This window comes from Convolutriloba macropyga, chromosome 10, assembly GCF_964194025.1.
Source record: "Convolutriloba macropyga chromosome 10, txConMacr16.3, whole genome shotgun sequence".
NCBI classification, from domain to species: Eukaryota; Metazoa; Xenacoelomorpha; order Acoela; family Convolutidae; genus Convolutriloba; species Convolutriloba macropyga.
The window spans coordinates 50571422-50595637 of NC_134477.1; the positions used below are offsets into that span (position 1 = coordinate 50571422).

Consider the following 24216-nt stretch of genomic DNA (forward strand, 5'->3'; position numbering starts at 1 on the left):
GTGAAAAGTTTTAAATTTCTATTGGTTTTTTTTCGGGAAAAAATCAATCACATCTACGTTCGGCTGCCCGTATCAAACTAAGTTAGCTTCTGAACGTTTTCTTTTGCTTTAATGGTTCTGGATGTCCATTTTAACTACTTTTTAGAAATGAAAATTGGATCAAATTTTTTGACAAATTCGTTTGAGAATTGTTAGTTTGGTGAAAAGTTTCTGGCACAGTGTCCTTAAACTGCTTCATGGCATTACTTGACAAGGCTTCATTGAATTCTATGGATGACCTGTCAGATCTCAGTAATGTGATGGTGGTGAGCAAAATGTTTTTAGATTCTGAACACTAATTCCACTGAGATAGAATGACTTTTCCAAGTACTTTTGATATCAAAACTATGGCTTCCTTTTTTTATTGCTCAAATATTAGGTTCTGATAGATTAATGAAATTGAAGACTTAGCTCTCCACCAATAACCGTTGATTCTGAGGAACGTGTGAGAATTTTGGTTCGAAGAGAAACTAAACTGCCAAGTTAATGCAAATTTCAGTAACTGGAAGTATTTTAATGTATGACAAGATGTAGAAAGACTAACAAATTAATTTTGTAATTATTTTTTGGGTTTGGCAATTTTTTTTTGACAGTTTTTGTGAGCAATTATTTATCCTTGCATCCGTTTCAAATTATTGTGGGAATATTTAATACTAAATTTTTTTGTTGCTTTCTGTTAGTTATGACTCATCAAAATATCATTCATAATATTCACCCCGATTTTTGAATTTGTTAACCATTATTGAATAGATTGCCGAATTAAATTTGTTATTACTGTTCAAATGACTTAAAATAAATCAATTGCTATTGTTTTGATCTTTCATTCTCAAAAGCCGAGAAAAAGATTTTAATTACTCTATTTAAGCTATTATTTTGAGACATGTGTCCCTTTTATGCAAAGTTATTGTTTGACAGTTTTAATTTTTGGAACAACTCTTACACTCTCAACTTCTTGTTTTTTGCTCGTACTGAGTTTGACTATTTTAGGATTTCAACTGGTTTGGCGATAATTTGATACTAAACGTCAAATGAAAACTGTACCAAAATTGGTGTCATTTTCCTTGTTTAAATCTTAGAGGTGGTATAAAATAACAACCATTGACGTCATTTAGAGCCTGTTAGTGAAATTTCCCCCCAGGCTTCACCCTAACACCCATTCATTTTACTGAGCCCGCGGAATCAGGCTGTAATTATATAGTTTGAGAGCAATTTTTCTGTCGTTAGTGCGTCAACCAAGTTCACAGTTAAGTAATCAAAGAAATTTTTCGCAAATACATTTCTGAGCATTTTTTACAGTTAATAAAATAATGAAATCTTTTCAAACTCGCAATTAATTTGCTTCCGAGCAGGCTTTGCTGTTAGAAATTACACACATCAAGTTGGTGAGTTTCCAGTATTAACTCGTCAAATCTAAAAACAAAGTAATTCATTCCACCGTAAAGACTCAATCTGCTATATAAGTATCGCAAACGAAATCTTTGTTATATGATAGATATTTGATTAATATTTTTGTCCAATATAATTTTTGTTTTTTGACAAAGTGCTTAAAGTGTTGGTCTTGCTGCAAAAATATACATTTTTGGCTCAACTAGCGTAATATCTGCGCCCTGAGATAAATAAGATGTTAATTTTGCCAAGTGTTGCAAGAGAATTTAAGTTTTTTGTTTCCCTAAGTACTGCTGAGTGTTCGAACAAAGAAACCGACGTTGTAAAGTGCTGAAAAGCGACTTGATTAATAGCAGCCGAAAAAAGTAAATTGTATTTCGAGAAAAACAATATCAGATCACTTATTGATGAAACTATTATACACGATTTCCAAGAGTTCCAGCTTAGGGCTTTTTAATTTATACTGCACTTCACTTTTTATCAATGCAAGTTTTTATGAAACATTTAGACGCTATGGAAGCTTCAAATCTGAATGTATTACATTGGCATATTATAGATGAATCAAACTTTTCCGTTTGAAAGCAAAACATATCCCAGATCGAGCTATTTTGGTGCCTTTAACCCACAAACACACGTTTATACGCATTTGGATATTGGTACAATTGTAACGGAAGCACGGTTGCGATGCATTGGGCTGATTCCGGAGTTTGACATTCCAGCACATACCAAGGATATGGATCTTCAAACGTATAAAAAATAAAAAATATATGTCTTTCACCTACCTCGTAAATGTGGAAAATAAGCGCGCTGGTAACACCCTCATTCTATTTTTTTAAAACCATGTTTATATGCCAGGTCATGGCCAAAACACGTTAGGCATGGTAAAGCGCTCTAAGCCAGCAGCTCTTTAAGACAAGTGGGCTTTTTCGGTTGGTTTTTCCGAATGGACGGCAAATGATTAAGCCATGATTAACATTATACCGCAGAGGTGTATCCCAAATTGTCCGCCATCATAAAATTCGCTCGAAATTTCGATACAAAAATTGTGGAAAACAAAATTAGGAGACATCCATTGTATCTTATTTTTCGGAAAAGGGTTTTCGCCATTTTTGCGAAATAGAAAACTTCAAAATTGTAAAATAAGTAACAAGTGTTGTAGCACGTTTCCACTTATTTAGCTATGTATTATTCGCATTAAAAGTATCTCTAATCCGCAATTCAGCCTAATTAAATGCGCTTTTCAATTTAATTTGAAAAATATGCTGTACGTCCCAGTGCCAAAAAACTATTTTTTTCTCGAAAAATTCTTCGTTCAAAACAGGCTCTGATGGTCAATGTGGGACTGGCCGAATCTATTTTCAACGACCAAATCTACTTTCATTGGCCAAATGTATTTTCAATAGTCGAATCTAGTTTGTGAAATACATGATGTAAGTCCCAGTGCCACAAAAACTGATTTTTTATCGAAAAATCCCTCGCTCAAAATGGCTTTGTTTGTCAATGTGGGAATGTCCAAGTCTATGTTAAGTGGCCCATTTGTGGCATATATGGTGTACCTCCCAGCGCCACAAAAACTGATTTCTTTCCGAAAAATCCCTTGCTCATAAAAGGCTTTAAACATCACTGTGGCATTGCCGATTTTATGGGACTGCCTTTGAAAAGTAGTAACAAAGTAGTAATAAGTACTAGAAGTAATAGAGCTTTGATAATCTTTTTTTGTACAAAACACGCATTAATTTAGGCTTAATTGCGGATTATAGTGCGAAATCGAGTTATATTGCGTGCGAAAAATCGATACATAAATGAAGCAGATTCGTGATACAAAATGCGCGAAAAATAGGATACACACTGTTCTTTTGCGGCTAAAATTTAGATTGCGATCACCGGCTGCGCAATTCCCTTCAAGTTTGCCTGTTTTTGCTAAATTAGCTATTTTCCGCAACATTGTTGCATTTTCAATGAATTAACATAGGAAAAACGAACACGAGATACATAGATCGGGCATATTTGCCCGTGACGATTTGGGTATATGTTTGTGGCGTAATGATTTGAATTGCCATTAATAGTTCTAGAGGACTAGAGCAGCAGAGCACAGCAGCTCTTTTTTTTCGACAAACCCCAAAAAGTGTTGCTTCTCGATGTCTAATTTCCGAGTTAAATTTGAGCACAAATTCTTTCTATACTCAAATAGAAAATATTTATTGCTAAACTATAGTAACTCGGTCTCTAGTTGGCTTTTCCCACATTCTTCTCATGACTTTTCCTCTGTATGCTGAATTTTCGCACATAAACGTTTTACAAATGCTTAAGTTATTTTCATTCAGCACTTTAAGCCCCGAGAACTATAACTTTAAAAACCTTAAGCACAACTACGCACAATTTTAACAGATCTATTTCATTTGTTAAATTATTCGCTTACACCCTCTGACACCCGGCTCTGTTGACGTGATAAACTTTTTGTTTCAGCAACAATTTCTGCCATGCTGGTGTGTATGTAGATCAGAAGCAGAGCATAAGATTTCCACACATACACGACTACATTGAGTTCTATGACCTGATTGGAGAGATTTTTGAGGAAATTAACTGGTTCTCGATATCCAAGAAAAACTCGTTTGGTAAAGTTTCATTCTATAATATACTTTTAGTTTACATTACACTAGACCCTTATGTATAGTTTAGGCCAAAAATTGGCGTCAATTTGCATACTGTTTATGTGAAAAGAAGTTCTACGGGCGTGTTCTATCTATTTGACGTTTTTTTTATTTTATTGAATGGCCATATTTGATTTCATTCTGACCATATTCGCTTTTTTAGTACAATTGTAAAAATTTCTCTAATCATAAAACTCTATTTATTTTGGCTGCTTGATTTTGTCACCATTAATATCGGCCAGACAGATTCTTCATTTGGCGTACTATGAACCCAAAGAAATCAAACAATTCGGATCATTTTCGTTTTGTGCCCCCGTCCCAGTACCTTTTGCTCTCCCCATTTACAGAGCACGTGCCATTACATCGTAAATCATCGTGAAAATATGGCACGCGTGTCTGGGGGTGCAAATAATATGCACCCATTAAGCTGCGGGGCACAAACGGAAAAGATCCGACAAATCATATATCACCTAGTATCTAATAAAGGAAAATTGTTTGATTGGTGAGCCGGGCTAATGACACACGTTATACGATAGCATATAGCAGGAATAAGTTGCTATAATTGTGATTGCGCTTAGTCGATGTTTTTTGTCACATTGCTAAATGCAAGTTAAAAATGCATGTGCATATTATTAGCAGTAACGAGAAACGAACAACTAAATTATTTTCTGAAAATTATTTTCTAAAAGGTTATTTCTGCCAGCCATCTCAATTTGAAAAAAAAATCAAAAATATTATTGACGTTTTTCTTCAAATGTACAATTAGGCAAAAACAAGCATGTAAAATAAATGACAAAAACTATAGAGCAAGCAAACGAAAGCGATGCAGTTTGGCATGACACCTCACTGATTTCAAGTGCTTGTGGAAAAGAGTGCCCAAAAATTTATTTTTAAAACTGAATTTCCCTATGAGATTTGAAAAAAAATTATGTTCTATGGTTTCTCAATGTCGTGATCTCTACCAACGGTGGGAAAAATTAACTAATTTCAATTTCATATTGAATTGAAGCTGAAAATATACAAATTTTGAGCTAGTGTTTATACAATTTCACAAATTTGATATGCAAAAAATTTTCGCCCTGGAGTGCCCTAATCCGTGAACAATTTGATTATGTTAAGTTCATTAGCTTGAGGGAAGTGGAGGTTTAAAAATAAATTTCTATTACCGAGAGTTTAATTTATGCTATTGTTGGAGCTGAGCTTATGGAATAACAAGCTTGCATAGGCGGGGAAAATAGAAACAAAACACTTTCTGTTGTCTTAGTCATTTAATAGTTGTAGTTATAGTTCTAGTTCTAGTTGCAGTTTGTCACGTGAGAAAAAAGGAGAAAAAGGGGGAAATAACAAAAAGCAACACACAGAACTCAACGTAGTAGCCGCAGAAAACGGCTGAAAGTATAACCCAGCAAAATATTGCAAAACAAATTGTCTTGAGCAGTAAATAACGTGTTACTGTGTCTTGAACTAGAAATATTCCTGAGCAGTAAATTGTTACTGTGTCTTGTATTCAAAATATTATTCTTGAGCAGTAAATTCTGTTACTGTGTCTTGGATCAACGAATTATTGGAGCTGAAATTCAACTGTTACAACCCCAACTTCTGATATTCTCAACTTGTGAGTACAGACAGCAAAAGACAAATTAGGTTTAACTTTAAATATTTTTGCACATACAGGTCTTAGACATATATCTTTGTCTTCGATTTGTTTTTTCTATCGGATTGAACTGGTATACATAAAGAGATCCCGTATTGGGTGATCTGTAGCAATCCAGTTCAAATTGATAGTTGAAAAAACTAAGATCAGCGAATAGTTACGAACTAAAATAGTTAATGCAACGGTAAGTATAGCAGAGCGGATATACAGTTACAAAAGCGAACTGCATAAACGAAGTATCCGGACAGATTTTATAACCACTCAGAATGAACTGGGCGGTGTAAAACTTTCTTTGTGAAACACAAGGAGAGCAGCCGTTACATTTGGTCCGCCGACCCGGACAGTGGAATAAACTGCTGTCCAACCCAACAGTCGAAGTGACGAAGTCATCGACGAACGAGAACAAAACTCAACAGGCATTTCAACAACGCAAAGCCAATTAGGCAAAGCAAATAGGAACGCTGAAAAGCAAAACTCAATTAAAGCAAACAAATAAAGGAGCTGTAGAGGTTCAAGCTGCAGTCCCGAAGTACACAAGAAGTGACTCCGTCACAGAGTCAAAGCGTTTTGGATCGACAGATCAACAAATTGCGAAACAAGTGGATTGAGAAACAGGAAGAAGGTTTTGAGCTCATTGATAATCGAGATCGACCAAGCAAGCTCAAGACTCTTTATCAGCAGATACTGCAATTGGACGACAGCATTCAAAAACTCGTGAATAAGAAAGCTGAGACTCTCCGAGACCCAGATATTTCTTTAAAACGCAAACTTGAGACAGAAAAATACTTTCAATATTTGAACGTAGAGTGGTTACCGTATATCCACGGAGAGACAAACATGTCAAGCCAGCAAAGCCAGTCAACTCTTCATGCCAATGAAGAGCAACCGCCTGCGATTAATATGCATCAGTTAGAACAAAACGTTGGAATTCCAGAGTTTAACCAAAACCATGGTAACACAAGCAATGCAACGACGAATACGGTTACAAGGATACAGAAAACGCCTCGGAAGCATCTTCAGTGAAACGTCGGTTTGAAGAACGAATAAAGGAATTTGAAATTGAACTTGAAAGAAAGTTGCAAATCGAACGAGCACAATTTGATCAAAAGAGGTTGGATCTAGAAATGCAAATGAAAGAACTAGAGATACAACATCAGCTTCGGCAAAAGGAGCGAGACCTAGAGCGCCAACTGCAAAGAACAGCATTGGAGAAAGATGACTTACGTTCTCAATCGACTAAGGCGCGTGACAAGTCACCTTTCAATTGGACCCCAAAAGGGAGAGATGTCTCGGAGTGGGCGAATTCGATGAACGACACGCAAACACCAATTCGACGAAGAGCTCGCTTCGACGTCAGCCCTGAACGGAATAAACATAGGCATTACCCATGGTACCCAAACTCTCGTGAACGCCCAGTATGTGCTGAAGAGCGGGATATATCGCCGATAGCTGGAAGGCACTACAACACTGGACATTCAAGCAGTAGTTTACCAAAATTGAGGTTGAACAATTTTGACGGAAACCCACTGGAGTGGCCTGAGTGGTCTAGCATGTTCATAGCAACAGCAGATAAACGCATGATTCCCGACTCAGAGAAAATGAGCCATTTGAAGACTCTGCTAACAGGCAAAGCAAAATCTGCAATCTCGGGAATGGGCTATTCTGAACAGTTTTATAGTGCTGCCTGGAACATTTTAGAAAGAAAATTTGGAAGACCGCATGTAATTATAGATGCGCAGCTCGAGAGCCTTCGAAAAGCTAATCAAGTGAAACCTCATGATTCAACCAGCCTGATTAATTTTTCTGTTATTGTATCTAACTTCGTGAACGTGCTTAAAGAGTACAAACATATTGGTGATTTGCAATCAAGTTCGACATTGTACATGGTAGTTGATAAAATACCACAGGTTCTTAAAGAAAAATGGTGGTTCTACGTCGATGATAAAGACGAGGACTGGCCTGATCTAATCATGTTTGAAAAATGGCTATCACGATTGGCATTCGTGTATGAAGGGTTTTCAGCGTTTTAAGGGGAACGCAAAGAAGAAGACAGACGCAACACAAATAGAGAAAAACGATTCTTGAAGACATCGAACTTCAGTGCAAGTTCAAACCTGCAAGAAACCAAGCAAACGCAAAGCGATCAGTGTCCATTAGCCGATGGCACTCATGAAATTTGGAACTGTCCGTCTTTCAAAGACATGAGTGTGAATGATCGATACGTGGCAGTGAGGAAAGAACGCTTATGTTATGGATGTCTGGGGAAAGGGCATGCTATCAAAGATTGTAAAGTCCACCCGTGCGGTATAAATGGATGTACCAAAAGGCACAACAGACTGCTACACTTAGAAATTCAAATGGACGAGGGTAGTCACGCAGTTAACGTGAGCGCAGCAACAATCAACCAGAGTAACCAAGTTACTAGTTTTCTTCAAATAGTTCCGGTATCGGTTCAGAGTGGTGGTAACAGGTTGACTACCTACGCTTTCCTCGATAGTGGTTCAACAGTATCATTCATCGATCAAAGTGTTAAGGATTAACTACAAGCCAAAGGCACGGACGTTACCTTAAACATAGCTGGCATACATGGGACGCAAGATTTGAGGACAGAGAAGGTTCCTATCACAATAAAGGGACTACATTCAAAGGTGCATTCGATTGAAGCGTTTGTACACCCATCAATCTCGTTGGGAAACACAACATATGATTACAAGGAACTGAAGAACAACTTCAGACACCTGAATGTTCTCACAAACAGAAGATTCAACCTGATGGAAGTAGGCATCATACTTGGACAAGATGCCTACGAAATTCAACGTCCATTGGACTATAAGATTGGAACACGAAGTGAGCCTTTTCGCCGTCTTAACAGAATTAGGATGGGCAGTCAGTGGTCCCATGACAGGCAAGAAAAGTCATAATGTTTGTCATTTTGCCTTCACAGAAGATGTGAATGTGGCAGAAAATATCCAATCATGGTGGGACATAGAAACTTATGCTTCCAAAATTAATGTTGTAAGTCAATCAAAGAAAGAGCAACAAGCTCAGAAGTTTTTAGAGAGCACTAAAAAGTTTACAGGCGAGCGGTACGAAGTGGGCATGCTCTGGAGTGAACCAGAACCCAATCTCCCAAACAACTACGGCTCAGCCCTTGGTCAGCTCTACTCACTTGAACGAAGATTCCAACGAGACCCAAATTTAGAAGAATTGTATCAGCAGTCAATTGATACAGATGTTGAAAAAGGATTTGTGAAGACCCTCGGTAAATCGGAAGTCAAAAGCACTTTCGGAAAGGAATGGTATTTGCCCCACCATCCAGTACTAAACCCCAACAAACCAGGTAAATTTCGCCGTGTTTGCAACGCTGCAGCAAAATACAAGGATGTATGTCTAATTGACAAGTTGTTAGCCGGACCCGATCTACTACACGGATTGATCGGAACAATATTCAGATTTCGAGAAGGACCAATTGCCCTAACCGCAGATATTGAATCAATGTTTTTGCAAGTGCAAGTTCCTGAACGGGATAAAAGCTGCTTGAGATTCTTGTGGCGACCAACAATGAACGAACCTGTGCAAATTTACGAGTATCAACGTCATGTTTTCGAAGCAAAGAGTTCACCAACATGTGCCAACTACGCTCTGAAGGGAGTAGCGATCGATAACGAAGACGAGTTCCCAATTGCAACAAAAACAATCCAAAACAACTTCTACATGGACGATTTCACCAAGTCAGTCGAAACACCTGAAGAAGCAATCAAGGTTTTCAAACAACTGCAACCTCTTCTCTCAAAACATGGATTTGAACTGAAGAAGTGGATCACCAACAGCGAAGTGGTAACCAATGCAATCCCAGAGGACTTAAGATCAATCAGCAACACAAAGCAGGTTGAAGTAGAACCCGGCAAGGAAGGTTTGCTTGTGCTTCAGTGGACGATTACCGATGATAGTCTACAGGTTTGTAGAGGTACAAGCAAAGAAGTTGAGACCCCAATCACCCAAAGGAAGATCTTATCTCTAGTTTCTTCAGTGTTTGATCCTCTTGGACTGTTTGCACCATTCAGTGTCCATATGAGACGACTCCTGAAGAGCATCTGGAGCAAAAATGGACAACATTGGGACAACTCAGTAGAACCTAACGAAGAAGAAGAGTTTCTGAAGTGGAAGGCGCAGCTTCCAGAAGTAGCAGAAACCAGCATTGATAGAAGATACTTCAGCACAGCCAAGGACAAATGGGAACTTCATGTGTTTGCCGACGCATCTGAAGACACAATGTGTGCTGTGGCATACCTACGTTCAAAGCCCAAAGAATACTCAGCAGACATAGCATTTGTAATCGGAAAGTGCCGAGTCGCACCGATGCGACACCTTTCCATACCACGCTTGGAACTACAAGCAGCAGTGATGGCAGTGAGACTTAAAGAACAGATAGTGAAGGAACACGAATCGAAGATTCACAGTTGTATCTTTTGGACAGACTCCACTACTGTTCTGCAATGGATTCACAGCTCCCACCGTAAGCAACAGGTGTTTGTTGCAAACAGAGTAGCTGAGATTTTGGATACAACTAATGTTTCACAGTGGAATCATGTGAGTGGTATTAACAATCCAGCTGACATCGGGACATGAGCGATCTATGTTGACGAACTTAAGAGAAGCGAATGGCTCACTGGGCCGGCCTGGTTGAAGCAACGAGAGAACGAATGGCCTGAACAGTTGAATTTAACAGTTGCTTCAGATGAACAAAACGACGAAATGATCTTCTCAGCAAAGGTTGAAGAGAAGAAGCCGATGATTCAGTGGGAACGATTCAGCAATTACAATCGACTAGTAAATACAATGGAATACATACAGCGTGTATTCAAAAAATACAAACCGGCAACAAAAACACTAAGTGTTGAAGAAAGAGAGGATGCACAAGCAAGCATCTTCATACTACTGCAGCAAGAACAATTTACTGAAGAGATGAAATCTCTCAAGGCTGAAAGGGAAATTCCAAAAAACAGCAAAATCCTCCAGTTTTCACCATTCATAGACCAGCAAGGACTTATTCGTGCCCAAGGCAGAATAGGTAAAAGTCAATTGAGCTTCGAAACGAAGCATCCAATACTGTCACATTGGAAGCACCATGTAGTTGAATTATTCTTGCAAAATGAACATAAGAAAAATCATCACGAAGGTACTGAACATGTCAGAAACATAGTTCAGCAGAAGTTCTGGATCCTAGGCATACGAAATGCTTTGAGATCGATCAAAAACAAATGCATTAGATGTCGAAAGGGAAGAGCCCAAACAAAGGCACCAGTAATGGGAGATCTACCTGAAGAACGATTAGTCGCATCAACAGTATTTTCGAATGTGGGCGTAGACTATTTCGGACCATTCACAGTAAAGATTGGTCGAAGAAACGAAAAGCGTTGGTGCTGTCTATTCAAATGCCTTACTGTACGTGCGGTACATATAGAGATTGTACCAAAACTGAACACTGATAGTTGTCTGAACGCAATTATGCGATTCATTGCTCGAAGAGGCAAACCGGTCAAAATGATTAGCGATAACGGGACAAATTTCGTTGGAGCTGAAACGGAACTGGCAGAGTATATAGCAGCATGGAACAAGAGGCAAATTGAAGAACATCTGATTCAACAAGGTATCAGATGGAAATTCAACCCACCTGCAGCACCACACTTTGGAGGAGTGTGGGAAAGACTGGTTAGGAGTTGCAAGAAGGCAATGTACGCAGTGCTGGGCAATCGATCTGTCACGGAGGATGTTCTGTCAACCACGATGTGTCTTGTTGAACAGACGCTGAATGCTAGACCGCTGACACAAGTCAGTTCTGATGCTACGGATTTAGAAGCTATTACTCCGAACCATTTCCTACTTGGCAACAAGAACCTTTGTTTACCGTATCTATCAGGTGCAGAGCAATTTGTTGATCATAGAAAGCTCTTCCGACAAACGCAAGCTTACGCAGACCTCATCTGGGACAGATTTCGTAAAGACTACTTGCCAACGTTGAATAGTCGAAAGAAATGGCAGACCACAACGGAAAGATGTCTTCAGCAGGGTGATCTTGTGTGGTTAGTGGAAGACAGTGACAAACGTGGATATTACAATCTGAGTCGAATAACCGAAACATTTGAAGGTTCCGACGGAGTGATTCGATCAGCAACAATCCGAACAAAAGATGGATACTACAAGAGGCCCGTAGTGAAGCTCGCTCCAGTACTTCCAACTGACGATGTTTTCACGAAGGAAAACAGGGCCGGCGATGTTGGAGCTGAGCTTAAGGAATAACAAGCTTGCATAGGCGGGAAAAATAGAAACAAAACACTTTCTGTTGTCTTAGTCATTTAATAGTTGTAATTATAGTTCTAGTTCTATTTACAGTTTGTCACGTGAGAAATAAGGAGAAAAAGGGGGAAATAACAAAAAGCAACACACAGAACTCAACGTAGTAGCCGCAGAAAACGGCTGAAAGTATAACCCAGCAAAATTTTGCAAAACAAATTGTCTTGAGCAGTAAATAACGTGTTACTGTGTCTTGAACTAGAAATATTCCTGAGCAGCAAATTGTTACTGTGTCTTGTATTCAAAATTTTATTCTTGAGCAGTAAATTCTGTTACTTTGTCTTGGATCAACGAATTATTGGAGCTGAAATTCAACTGTTACAACCCCAACTTCTGATATTCTCAACTTGTGAGTACAAACACTAAAAGACAAATTAGGTTTAAATTTAAATATTTTTGCACATACAGGTCTTAGACATATATCTTTGTCTTCGATTTGTTTTTTCTATCGGATTGAACTGGTATACATAAAGAGATCCCGTATTGTGTGATCTGTAGCAATCCAGTTCAAATTGATAGTTGAAAAAACTAAGATCAGCGAATAGTTACGAACTAAAATAGTTAATGCAACGGTAAGTACAGCAGAGCGGATATACAGTTACAAAAGCGAACTGCATAAACGAAGTATCCGGACAGATTTTGTAACCACTCAGAACGAACTGGGCGGTGTAAAACTTTCTTTGTGAAACACAAGGAGAGCAGCCGTTACAGCTATCTCACTGATCGGACAATAATATAATGAGAGAGAGAGAGAGAGATGTTGAAAAATAGGAATACGAATTAATTTTAATCATAAGATGATGATATTAATCATAAGATGATGATATGGTGATGAAATAAGTTAATTATATCACCATTATTATAAGACAAATATCAAGATTTATCTGTCAGGTTCTTCATTTGCTTTATGAAACTGAAGTCGAAAATTTCAAATTTCTCAATCTTTCTCCGTAACAATGAAACTCAAGAAGTTTGATCAAAGTTGGAGAAGTAAAACATCTCTTGAATTCAATTCAAAAAGTTCATGACTCTTCGTTATTTTTCGGAGCTTTCGAATCAATTAAATTCTTTCTAAAAAGTTTTCTTAAGATTTTTGTAATTTGTATGAAATTGAGCTCGTTTAGTTTTGAGTTCATACGCTGGTGGCTAACTCCGACATTTAATCAATCTTAAAATTGGTTAATTTGCCAAATTTATGTTTAAAACAAAGTTTTTTTTTCAAATATATCAGTAAACAATATATGCTCAAGTGAGGAGGAATCTAATTTGCTATTTTTAAAATGTGGCCTCCGAATAAATCATCAACTCGGAATGGTTCCCTTTATCCGTGGAAATATAAAAAATCCGCTTTCAATTTTTTTAGTGGAATCTGGCTACAGAGTTTCAGCGTTTTTGCATGCTTAAACAAATTTTTTCTTTTTTAATACGTTTGGTGGTTATTTGTTCAAAATGAACAGAAAAATTATTTACTCAATTTGATGAAACTGTGCTGGCTCAACATTAATCATTCACCCATTGTAAATTAGAGCGCATTGAAGTAAATTCATATGCAATTATTATTTAGAGCCTTTATTTAAAAGTATCGAGAAAAACCAATGTTGGTGAAAAAAATCCAAAGTTATAGAAGAGTTGATACTTTGTTCATTTTGGTGGATGATTTCAAAAGAAATTGATTTTTTTAATGAGCTGCAATTTTTTTTTCTTGAATAGAAGGACTTTAAAATGGTGTATATGTAATTACTGAAATTGTTATCGTAGTTATAAATGAAATTGAAATAAGTTTAGTTAATTGTCCGTCAAAATATCCTACGGAAATATGGCCGATTCAATTGCAAATCGAGACGCAAGCAGGCCCGCTCAACAGGCTCTTGAAATTTTTGTCCAAGGGCTCTTTTGTAGACGGGCAGATGAGTCCACAGAAACGTGTCTTCAGGTTTCATAAATTTCAGCACGCACTATCTGTTATTAGGGTAGAAAAATTATTGTCTCTCATTGGGTTACAAATCAATTTCTTTACCTCCCCTCCAATTTTCCAAGTACTTTTTTGGGATTTATAGATCAACCGAGGGCCATAGCCCATTTTTGGATTAACCGGATTAACCCATATTTCAGAAACCGGAAGTTGTTGCAATGACCAATCAGAAGTTTACGAACAATTTGGACAAAAAGTTGGTTTGTCTCCCAAAAGATACATGGAGCGAGTTTTAGATTTCCACAGTTTCAATAAACGACTCAATTTGCTAAAGGTTTGTAACATACTGCTTTGCAATTATATTTCTTTATTTGTTACTTTTATATCTCGGGATTAACACAATAAAAAGATTTTAACAATCTTACAAAGTGTTTTGTGGTTCATAGTCATATATAGTTTTATGGAGTATTAGCAAACATACTAAGATCATTTTTAAGAAATTAGTAAACATAAAAATATCACAAAAGTTAGCAAAAACAAGAAAACTGTGAAAATACATTGGTGTGCCCCTGAGACTAAAAAAAGATGTGCGCTTCTTCAAGTGCAGAAAATGACATTACAAAAGATATGCTCAAATTTTAAGAGCAGAAAATGACATTATAGTTTGTAGACTCTCTTCTAGTTTAATGTGCTTGATGTAGTATGTTGAGCAAAAACCTTTTTATTGTCTTCTAAAATTCTTGACCTTACTCTTCTTGACTCTAACTATTTGACCTTCAAAAGCTTACATGTTTTAGTCATCAATTTGTTTCAAAAACAACTGTCTAGACCTTTACAATGAAATAAACATAGAATATCATGTATCAAATCATAAGTTTAGTTCACTGCAAACACAAAACTTGAGTCAAATGAGTTTTCGAGGTTGACAAAATTTGGTTTGAGTGCAAGCACGATATTATTATAAACAGTCTAAGAAACGTAACAAGATAGTTAAGAATCAAGGTTGAGGAACCGAACCCAAATGACTTCTGATCAAACCATCTAAGATCAAAATAATTAGCTTACCTCTAAATAAATGTCCTAAGACGAAAACAAAAACATTTTTTGTGCGCTCGTACTATGCTCTGAAAACGCCCTGCATCTAGTTTTTCATGCGCTCAAGTCAGCCTCTGATCAGACTATTGTGAGCTCAAATCTGCTTCTGATCAGACCATCCCAGACCAAAATTACCTCTGTCTCTGACCAAGTCTTGACCACTGCACAGATCCTCGTGCACTTGAAGTTTTCATGAGACTATGTAACTCGAGCGCATGATCCGTGAATTCTGCTTTCGAAGTTGGTCTAATCAGCGGTGGCCTTGGCCTGGGAAATCGACTGCGGAATGACCTCAGCTGTTCGTTGACAGCTAGATTACAAAAATTCTTGGAAATTTCTTAAGAGAATAAAAAGAACTTGCTTGCTTCCCTACATGCAATCAATGATCATGCGACATCATAGGTGATCTCTGCTAACAGATATTTCTCCCCCACACCCTCGTTTCATTTTTGGTTCACCACTAACAATTTATAAGCGGTTATAAAGCACACTGCCGCGAATGTCTTTTGCTATTATCAGTTGTCGCCAATCTATTTATTTTTTTGGAGAGTAACGAAATTGGGAAAAATAAGAAAAATGTATAATTTAAAAAAAAGATTTTTTTCTAAGATTTCTAGTTTCGCAACCGAAAAAAGTGACAGGTCAAAAAGTTGGCAAACGTTTTCTCGTTGCATCTTAATACCTAAAAAAGTGTTAATTGACTTGATATTTTTATGTTAACGGGTGTAACTATTGTGAATATGAACCAGTAGAGGATTTTAGACAGCATAATTTACTTGGATGCCATTTGGGCTACATGGACTTGAGTCTCAGAGCATTTCAGCGCTAAACCAGAACAAATCAAGAGTAAAACCTTTAATTCAGTTCAAAAACATTGCATCTCCAGAATATTTGAAGTTTCTATATGTGCAGTCTTCTTTCATTATGATTATATTGAGGTCATGTAGTTCGCCAAGACTAAACTTTTCCTGTATAGTCTAAATTTATTCATACCCCAAATTAGGGTTGAGAAGAGTAATTTCATTTTTTTATAGCTTATAACTCGTAATTACAATAGTAGTATACACACTAATTATACATATGCTAGTTTGTAGGCAATTACAACGAAGCCCATTTAGTCTAGTGGTTACATTTCAATACGCAAATTAAAAGTTACAAGTACCCAAGTAGAAGTTCGAATCGCATGTGAAGCAAACCTTTTTGGTGGAATCAAAGTTGAATATATTATTTTTCATGCAGTAAATTTTACTCAAAAATCAAGACTGGCCAGTGTGACTTGAAGAATACTGGCCATCCTAAAAAACTGATTCAGAGCTGATTTGCTCTGCCACCAACCTCCTGGAAGCTCTTCAATTTGAGCTTTCTCCATTATAACCCGTTCTTCCTTGTTCCCCAGGGCTGCTTTTTTCTAACCAGTTTTACGCTCAATAGGCAGAGCATATCAATTTATGTGAAATTCATTTTGATCACAGTTCTTATTAGATTGTCCTCTCTTTGAATTTGTCTTTTGAAAGCACAGAAAAGAACTTAGAAAATATCTGAGAGCTTAGAAACTTAACTTATGTTGATAAACTCAGAAAGAAAACAAACTTACCAGATTTATAACGACAACTGCAGCTCACAATTTAAAAAAAGAAAGTAAATCAGTTGAGATCTGTATGTTTGTCAAATATTGAAATTTATCTACTAATATTGAATAGGAAATGCAATTTGTGACCCATCTCAGGTGAAGTAAATTTTATATGTAATAATGAAATGACGCCCACTCATACGCCCCAAAATCACCTGTTTTTTGATACGTTAACCTTTAAACAAATGTACACTGTAAATGTTATATTTATCTTTTAGACTATATACACCGCTGATTTTTGCTAAAATCTTCACAATTTTCTTCTCTTTTGAATCTCCTAAAATTAATTCTTATTCTCTCAAATATCTTTTGAGCTTTAACAGCTTCAATCTCTAGCGTGCCAAAACTCGTCCCGCCTCATCGGGGTTGTTGCGCTACAGTGTTTGTAATCCTGCTAACAGGTTATGGGCCCAGCCATCAGACCGTTGATACGCTAATAGAGTTTTGGTTGAGATTGAAGTGTCAGTGTTGGCAGTTTTAGCTCTTCTAGATTGACGAGAGTTTTAAGATAAAAAAATTGAGATTTCCTTCGTAAATAAAAGCTAAATCAGAAATTGTGAAAAAAAGTTGAATTTTAAACTTCATAAAGGAATCGTCAAACAATAGTTTGAAGTGGATGACGTTTAGCGGATTGGCTGAAGACTACCCAACATGGAGCACACGTTTCTCTGCCTTTGCACAAACCAAGGGGCTCTTCGAAACGCTCACAGACACAGTTGAGCTACCTGACAGGCCAGAACCACTGAGGGAAGATGCCAATGATGCGCAAACGCGAGAACAGGAGGCACAGACTCAAGCTAGAGCTACAGCTGTACAGGAAGATGAGGGCCGCAAAAATCAAATTTAGTGCTACCTGGCAATGACGCTAGACGCCAGCAGCCTCATGCTCATCCGACATGACTGTGTGAACAGCAAGGGACTCGGTGATGGCCAGAAAGCGTGGAAACTTCTTCAGCAACGCTTCAGAAGCGACGAGACAACCACAGTCATAAATCTAATGAGGCAGTTCGCCAGACTACAACTTCGAGAGGACGAAGCCATCCACCAGTACTTCATCAGAGCGCAAGAACTGGTCAACCGATTGCATCATGCTGGTGAGGAGTTTTCTGAGACCCTGTTCAATGCAATGGTATTGAACGGACTTCCACAACGATACGAGCATTTTGTGGTGCAGGAGAGCTTCAATCCTGCAGAGAACTTTGTGGAACTGAGGAAGCGTCTCACCAACTTTGCGGAGAGCCGCAGACAGAGAGATGATTTTGAGGAGGATCAGCACGTTGCCATGTCAACAAAGAATGCTTCTCATCAAATTGGTATACACTCTTCATTCAAATCACATCCTAGGAAGATTTTTCTAAGCCTAGTAGTTCCAAAAGCCCTCGATTGTGTTTTGTATGTAACAAACCCGGACATTTAGCAGCTAGTTGTTACAAAAAAGACAACGCTGTATGTAGTATATGCAAAGCTAAAGGCCACCTAGCAAGTGCATGTAAATATCAACAAAAAGGTCCTCATAAAAGCTTAGCGTCTAGTTTAAGCCATGACAACTCATTTGAAGTTTCAAAAACTGATTTAGTAGTAGATTCAGGCAGTACTGATCACATGATGATAGATGAAACTTGGTTTAAAAATTACCAAAAACTAGAAACCACAGTTAACAATCCAGATGGAGGAAAAACAAAAGTTGGAGGAATAGGAGATGTAGATGTAGAAGCACGAGACACTAAAGGTGTGCTACATAAGTTGACTTTTGAAAAAGTTCTGCATGTACCAGAGTACAAAACAAACTTAATTTCAGTTTCAAGTTTAGAAGTCACGAATTATTTCACACAAAAGCTAAGTCAGTTCTAAAACTCAGAAGCAAAGAAAGCTTAAGACTGATAAGAAGAGGCAAATTGTTCTTCTTACCATACAGAAAAGAAAAAAAGCACCACTTTCCAAACTTAAGTGGGGGCACGTGTCAAGCAAAACTTTGGCACAAAAGACTTGGACATTGGAAATTTAGAGATGTAGCAAATACAACAGACGAAGCTTCCCAAGCTTCAGATTTTTGTGAAACTTGTGCTTTGGGAAAAATTTCGAAAAAGCCTGTTCCAAAAGTGAGCGATAACAAAGCAACTCAAAAACTAGAAAGTGTTTACTCTGACGTTATTGGACCAGTTAATCCATCAAGTATAGGTGGCAACAGATATGCAATTAATTTCGTAGACGAATTCAGTGGCTACGCAGTAGTAAAATTTATGAAATACAAAACGCAGGCATTGCAAACTTTCAAAGAGTATGTTGCACAATCTGGCCGACCAAAAATTTTGAGAACTGATAATGGAACAGAATACAATAACAAATACTTTAAAAAATTTTGCATAAGCAAAGAAATAGCTCGTGGGTTCACAGTTCCTGAAACACCCGAGCAAAATGGTGTTGCAGAACGTTTTAATAGAACAGTAGTAGAAGCTGCAAGATGCCTTCTAATAGATTCAAAATTGCCAAAAAGCTATTGGGTTCGAGCAGTAGATACAGCATGTTATGCTAGAAATTTAGTTGTCAAAGACAAAAATACAAAATCAGCCTTTGAAAAATTTTTTGGCAGAAAACCGAGAAGTGACCATCTAAAAGTGTTTGGTTGTGTAGCCTATTCAAAAAATCGTGATGCCAGTAAGAAATCAAAGTTTGATCCAAAAGCAACAAAAAGCCTGTTCATTGGTTACTCTATAACACAACAGCTTATTTCTTGCAAAACATAAAAACTAGGCAAATTTTCACTTCTAGAAAAGTTAGGTTCAATGAAAACAATATACCAGGTTTTCATAATGAAACCGAAGATATAGAAGACAGCTTTCTATATCTAGACTTAGACGAATCAAGAGAAGAAGTTCAGGATTCAAGCACCTCAAGTGAGTTAAGTTCAGAGGTAGAGTTATCTGAAGCAGAGAGCGTTCCAGAAAGTGAAAACAATACAGAAACTGAAGTTGATCAAGAAATTAAAGAAGAAAAACCAAGTCCTATTGTCAAACAAAAATCCAAAATTAATGTAAAGTTTAATCCAAATGTCGCAGTGAAAAACATAGAAAGAAAGCCTTCAAAAATTCCAGTACCTGTCAAAAATTTGCAACAGAAAAAAGTAAACCACCCTCAAGACTGCAAATGATTGGTAAGCTAGGTCAAATAGCAATTCCTTCAGGAGACGAAAAGACTTTCCAGTTTTGGTCAGAGTACGATGAAATGAAAAGATTGAGAAAAGAAGCAGCTCAAGATAGAGAACTTAAGCGAAGTGATAGGTCTAGAGCGCCTCCGGAACGTTATGGTAAAAGCTATTCTCATGCTGTTCAAAGCACATTAGCAAAAAATTTCATCGAGCCTGAAAACTTTGAAAACGCTATTAATTCTGAACAAAAAGACAAATGGCTTGAAGCAATGAAAACAGAGATAGAAAGTTTAAATGAAACACAAACTTGGGACTTAGTTCCAAAAGAAAAAGGACAAAATATTATTCCTGGCCGATGGGTGTACAAAATTAAACACGATTCAAACGGAAATATTGATAAGTATAAAGCTCGTTATGTAGCAAAAGATTTTGAACAAATTGAGGGAATTGAATATTCGGATACCTTTGCTCCCACAAACAAACCTGAAACCTTTAAAATTCTACTAGCTTTATCAGCTATCGAAAACTTTTTTTTAAAACAAATGGATGTAAAAGCAGCTTATTTGCATCCTAAAATAGACGAAGAAGTCTATCTAGAGCAACCAAAAGGTTTTGAAAAGTTAGACAGCAATGGCAACAAGTTAGTTTGTAAGCTTAAAAAATCAATATATGGACTGAAGCAAGCAGTCAAAAATTGATATCATGAGCTTTCAAATTTTCTAATTCATCAAGGTTTTGAGAGAAGTAAACGCGATTACTGTCTTTTTCTAAATAACAAAGAAGATGACAAACTTTATGTTCTAACCTGGGTTGATGACTTAGTCATAGCAGGAAATAGTCAAACCGAGATCAACAAATTGAAAATTTCACTAGAATCAAAGTTTAAAATGGACGAGAGAGGAGATCTTGAATGGTTTCTTGGAATGCGAATTCTGAAAACAGAAAAAGGAATAACTTTAGATCAAGAAAAGTACACTCAAAACATTTTACAACAGTTCAATATGCAAGACTGCAAACCAAGCAAAACGCCAGCAGAAAATAACCTAAAACTTGAAGTAGCTCAGGAAGATTCAGTAAAAGTAGATTCACATGAGTTTAGAAGTCTAGTAGGTTCATTACTTTACCTAGCTAAGTAAACTAGGCCGGATATCATGTGGATCACAAATGTCTTATCATGCTTCATGAATGACCCAACTGTTGAGCATTTCAATGCTGGCAAGCGCGTGTTGAGATACCTACAACATACTAAATCTCTTAGACTCTTTTTCCCATCAACCAGCAACAGCACTCTAGTTGGCGAAACAGATGCAGACTGGAGTGGAGACGTGAATGATAGACGATCGACCACAGGATACTATTTCAAGCTGGGAGAGAGTGGAAGATCTGTCAGTTGGCAAGTCAAGAAGCAACCAACAGTGTCACTCTCATCTTGCCAAGCAGAATACCAGGGTTTAGCTGCCGTGGTGCAAGAAGCCATCTTCTTGCGTGGTATTCTTAGAGAACTGGGGTACGAACAGTTTGAGCCCACAACCATTGGAGAGGACAACCAGAGTTGCATAAAGCTTGCAACTAACCCGGTGCTTCACAAACGATCAAAACACATCGGCACGAAATATCATTTCATCCGAGAACGAGTTGATGACAACTCAATCAAATTGATCTACACGCCAACAGATGAAATGGCAGCAGATCTTCTGACAAAATTTTGCCACAGCGGAAAGTAGAACAACATCGAAAACAACTATTGGGCGAATCCAGATTCTTACCTAGCGGCAACAATCTGAGTGGGGGTATTGGAGCACAGAAAAGAACTTAGAAAATATCTTAGAGCTTAGAAATTTAACTTATGTTGATAAAAACAGAAAGAAAACAAACTTACCAGATTTATAACGACAACTGCAGCTCACAATTTTAAAAAAGAATGTAAATCAGATGAGATCTGTATGTTTGTCAAATATTGATATTTATCTACTAATATTGAATAGGAAATGCAACTTTGTGAACCATCTCAGGTGAAGTCAATTTTGTATGTAATAACGAAATGACGCCCACTCATACGCACCAAAATCACCTGTTTTTTGATACGTTAACCTTTAAACAAATGTACACTGTAAATGTTATATTTATCTTTTAGACTATATATACCGCTGATTTTTGCTAAAATCTTCACAATTTTCTTCTCTTTTGAATCTCCTAAAATTAATTCTTATTCTCTCAAATATCTTTTGAGCTTTAACAGCTTCAATCTCTAACTGCCAAAACTCGTTCCGCCTCATCGGGGTTGTTGCGCTACAGTGTTTGTAATCCTGCTAAAAGTCTAATCAGCGGTGGCCTTGGCCTGGGAAATCGACTGCGGAATGACCTCAGCTGTTCGTTGACAGCTAGATTACAAAAATTCTTGGAAATTTCTTAAGAGAATAAATAGAACTTGCTTGCTTCTCTATATGCAATCATTGATCATGCGACATCATAGGTGATCTCTGCTAACAGATATCCCCCACACCCTCGTTTATGGTTCACCACTAACAATTTATAAGCGGTTATAAAACACACTGCCGCGAATGTCTTTTGCTATTATCAGTTGTCGCCAATCTATTTATTTTTTTTGAGAGTAACGAAATGGGGAAAAATTAGAAAAATGTGTAATTTTGAAAAAAATATTTTTTTCTAAGATTTCTAGTTTCGCAACCGAAAAAAGTGACAGATCAAAAAGTTGGGAAACGTTTTCTCGTTGCATCTTAATACCTAAAAAAGTGTTAATTGACTTGATATTTTTATGTTAATTGGTGTAACTATTGTGAATATGAACCAGTAGAGGATTTTAGACAAGATGATTTACTTGGATGCTATTTGGGCTACATGGACTTGAGTCTCAGAGCATTTCAGCGCTGAACCAGAACAAATCAAGAGTAAAACCTTTAATTCAGTTCAGAAACATTGCATCTCCAGAATATTTGAAGTTTCTATATGTCCAGTCTTCTTCCATAATGATTATATTGAGGTCATGTAGTTCACCAAGACTAAACTTTTCCTGTATAGTCTAAATTTATTCATACCCCAAATTAGGGTTGAGAAGAGTAATTTCAATCTTTTATGGCTTATAACTCGTAATTACAATAGTAGTATACACACTAATTATACATATGCTAGTTTGTAGGCAATTACCACGAAGCTCATTTAGTCTAGCGGTTACATTTTAATACGCAAATTAAATGTTACAAGTACCCAAGCAGAAGTTCGAATCGCATGTAAAGCAAACCTATTTGGTGGAATCAAAGCTGAACATATTATTTTTCATGCAGTAAATTTTACTCAAAAATCAAGACTGGCCAGTGTGAATTGTGACTTGAAAAATACTGGCCATCCTAAAAAACTGATTCAGAGCTGAGTTGCTCTGCCACCAACCTCCAGGAAGCTCTTCAATTTGAGCTTTCTCCATTATAACCCGTTCTTCCTTGTTCCCCAGGGCCGCTTTTTTTAACCAGTTCTACGCTCAATAGGCAGAGCATATCAATAGATGTGAAATTCATTTTGATCACAGTTCTTATTAGATTGTCCTCTCTTTGAATTTGTCTTTTGAAAGCACAGAAAAGAACTTAGAAAATATCTGAGAGCTTAGAAACTTAACTTATGTTGATAAACTCAGAAAGAAAACAAACTTACCAGATTTATAACGACAACTGCAGCTCACAATTTAAAAAAAGAATGTAAATCAGTTGAGATCTGTATGTTTGTCAAATATTGATATTTATCTACTAATATTGAATAGGAAATGCAATTTGTGACCCATCTCAGGTGAAGTAAATTTTATATGTAATAATGAAATGATGCCCACTCATACGCCCCAAAATCACCTGTTTTTTGATACGTTAACCTTTAAACAAATGTACACCGTAAATGTTATATTTATCTTTTAGACTATATATACCGCTGATTTTTGCTAAAATCTTAACAATTTTCTTCTCTTTTGAATCTCCTAAAATTAATTCTTATTCTCTCAAATATCTTTTGAGCTTTAACAGCTTCAATCTCTAGCGTGCCAAAACTCGTCCCGCCTCATCGGGGTTGTTGAGCTACAGTGTTTGTAATCCTGCTAACAGGTTACGGGCCCCGCCATCAGACCGTTGATACGCTGATAGAGTTTTGGTTGAGATTGAAGTGTCAGTGTTGGCAGTTTTAGCTCTTCTAGATTGACGAGAGTTTTAAGATAAAAAAATTGAGATTTCCTTCGTAAATAAAAGCTAAATCAGAAATGAACAAGGCAATGTTTGTCGGCTAACGTTCATTTATTAAAAGAACTATAAAACTCAATTAACAAGTTTATCTCCATTAAGACAATTAAGGCCAACT

General features: G+C 37.0%; 2 protein-coding genes across 3 annotated transcripts in view; one reads left to right on the forward strand and one right to left on the reverse strand.

Moving 5' to 3' along the window:
• Positions 1–24216, reverse strand: part of LOC142348656 (large ribosomal subunit protein mL54-like) — a 285508-nt gene that overhangs the window by 198802 nt on the left and 62490 nt on the right. The gene's annotated exons all lie outside the window — the stretch shown is intronic.
• LOC142348061 (uncharacterized) overlaps positions 1–24216 on the forward strand; it is a 69827-nt gene that overhangs the window by 34985 nt on the left and 10626 nt on the right. Inside the window, exons 3-4 of the mRNA XM_075399228.1 lie at positions 3892–4040; positions 14197–14330. Coding sequence (XP_075255343.1) covers positions 3892–4040; positions 14197–14330 — 283 coding nt within the window. The remainder of the gene's footprint in view (positions 1–3891; positions 4041–14196; positions 14331–24216) is intronic.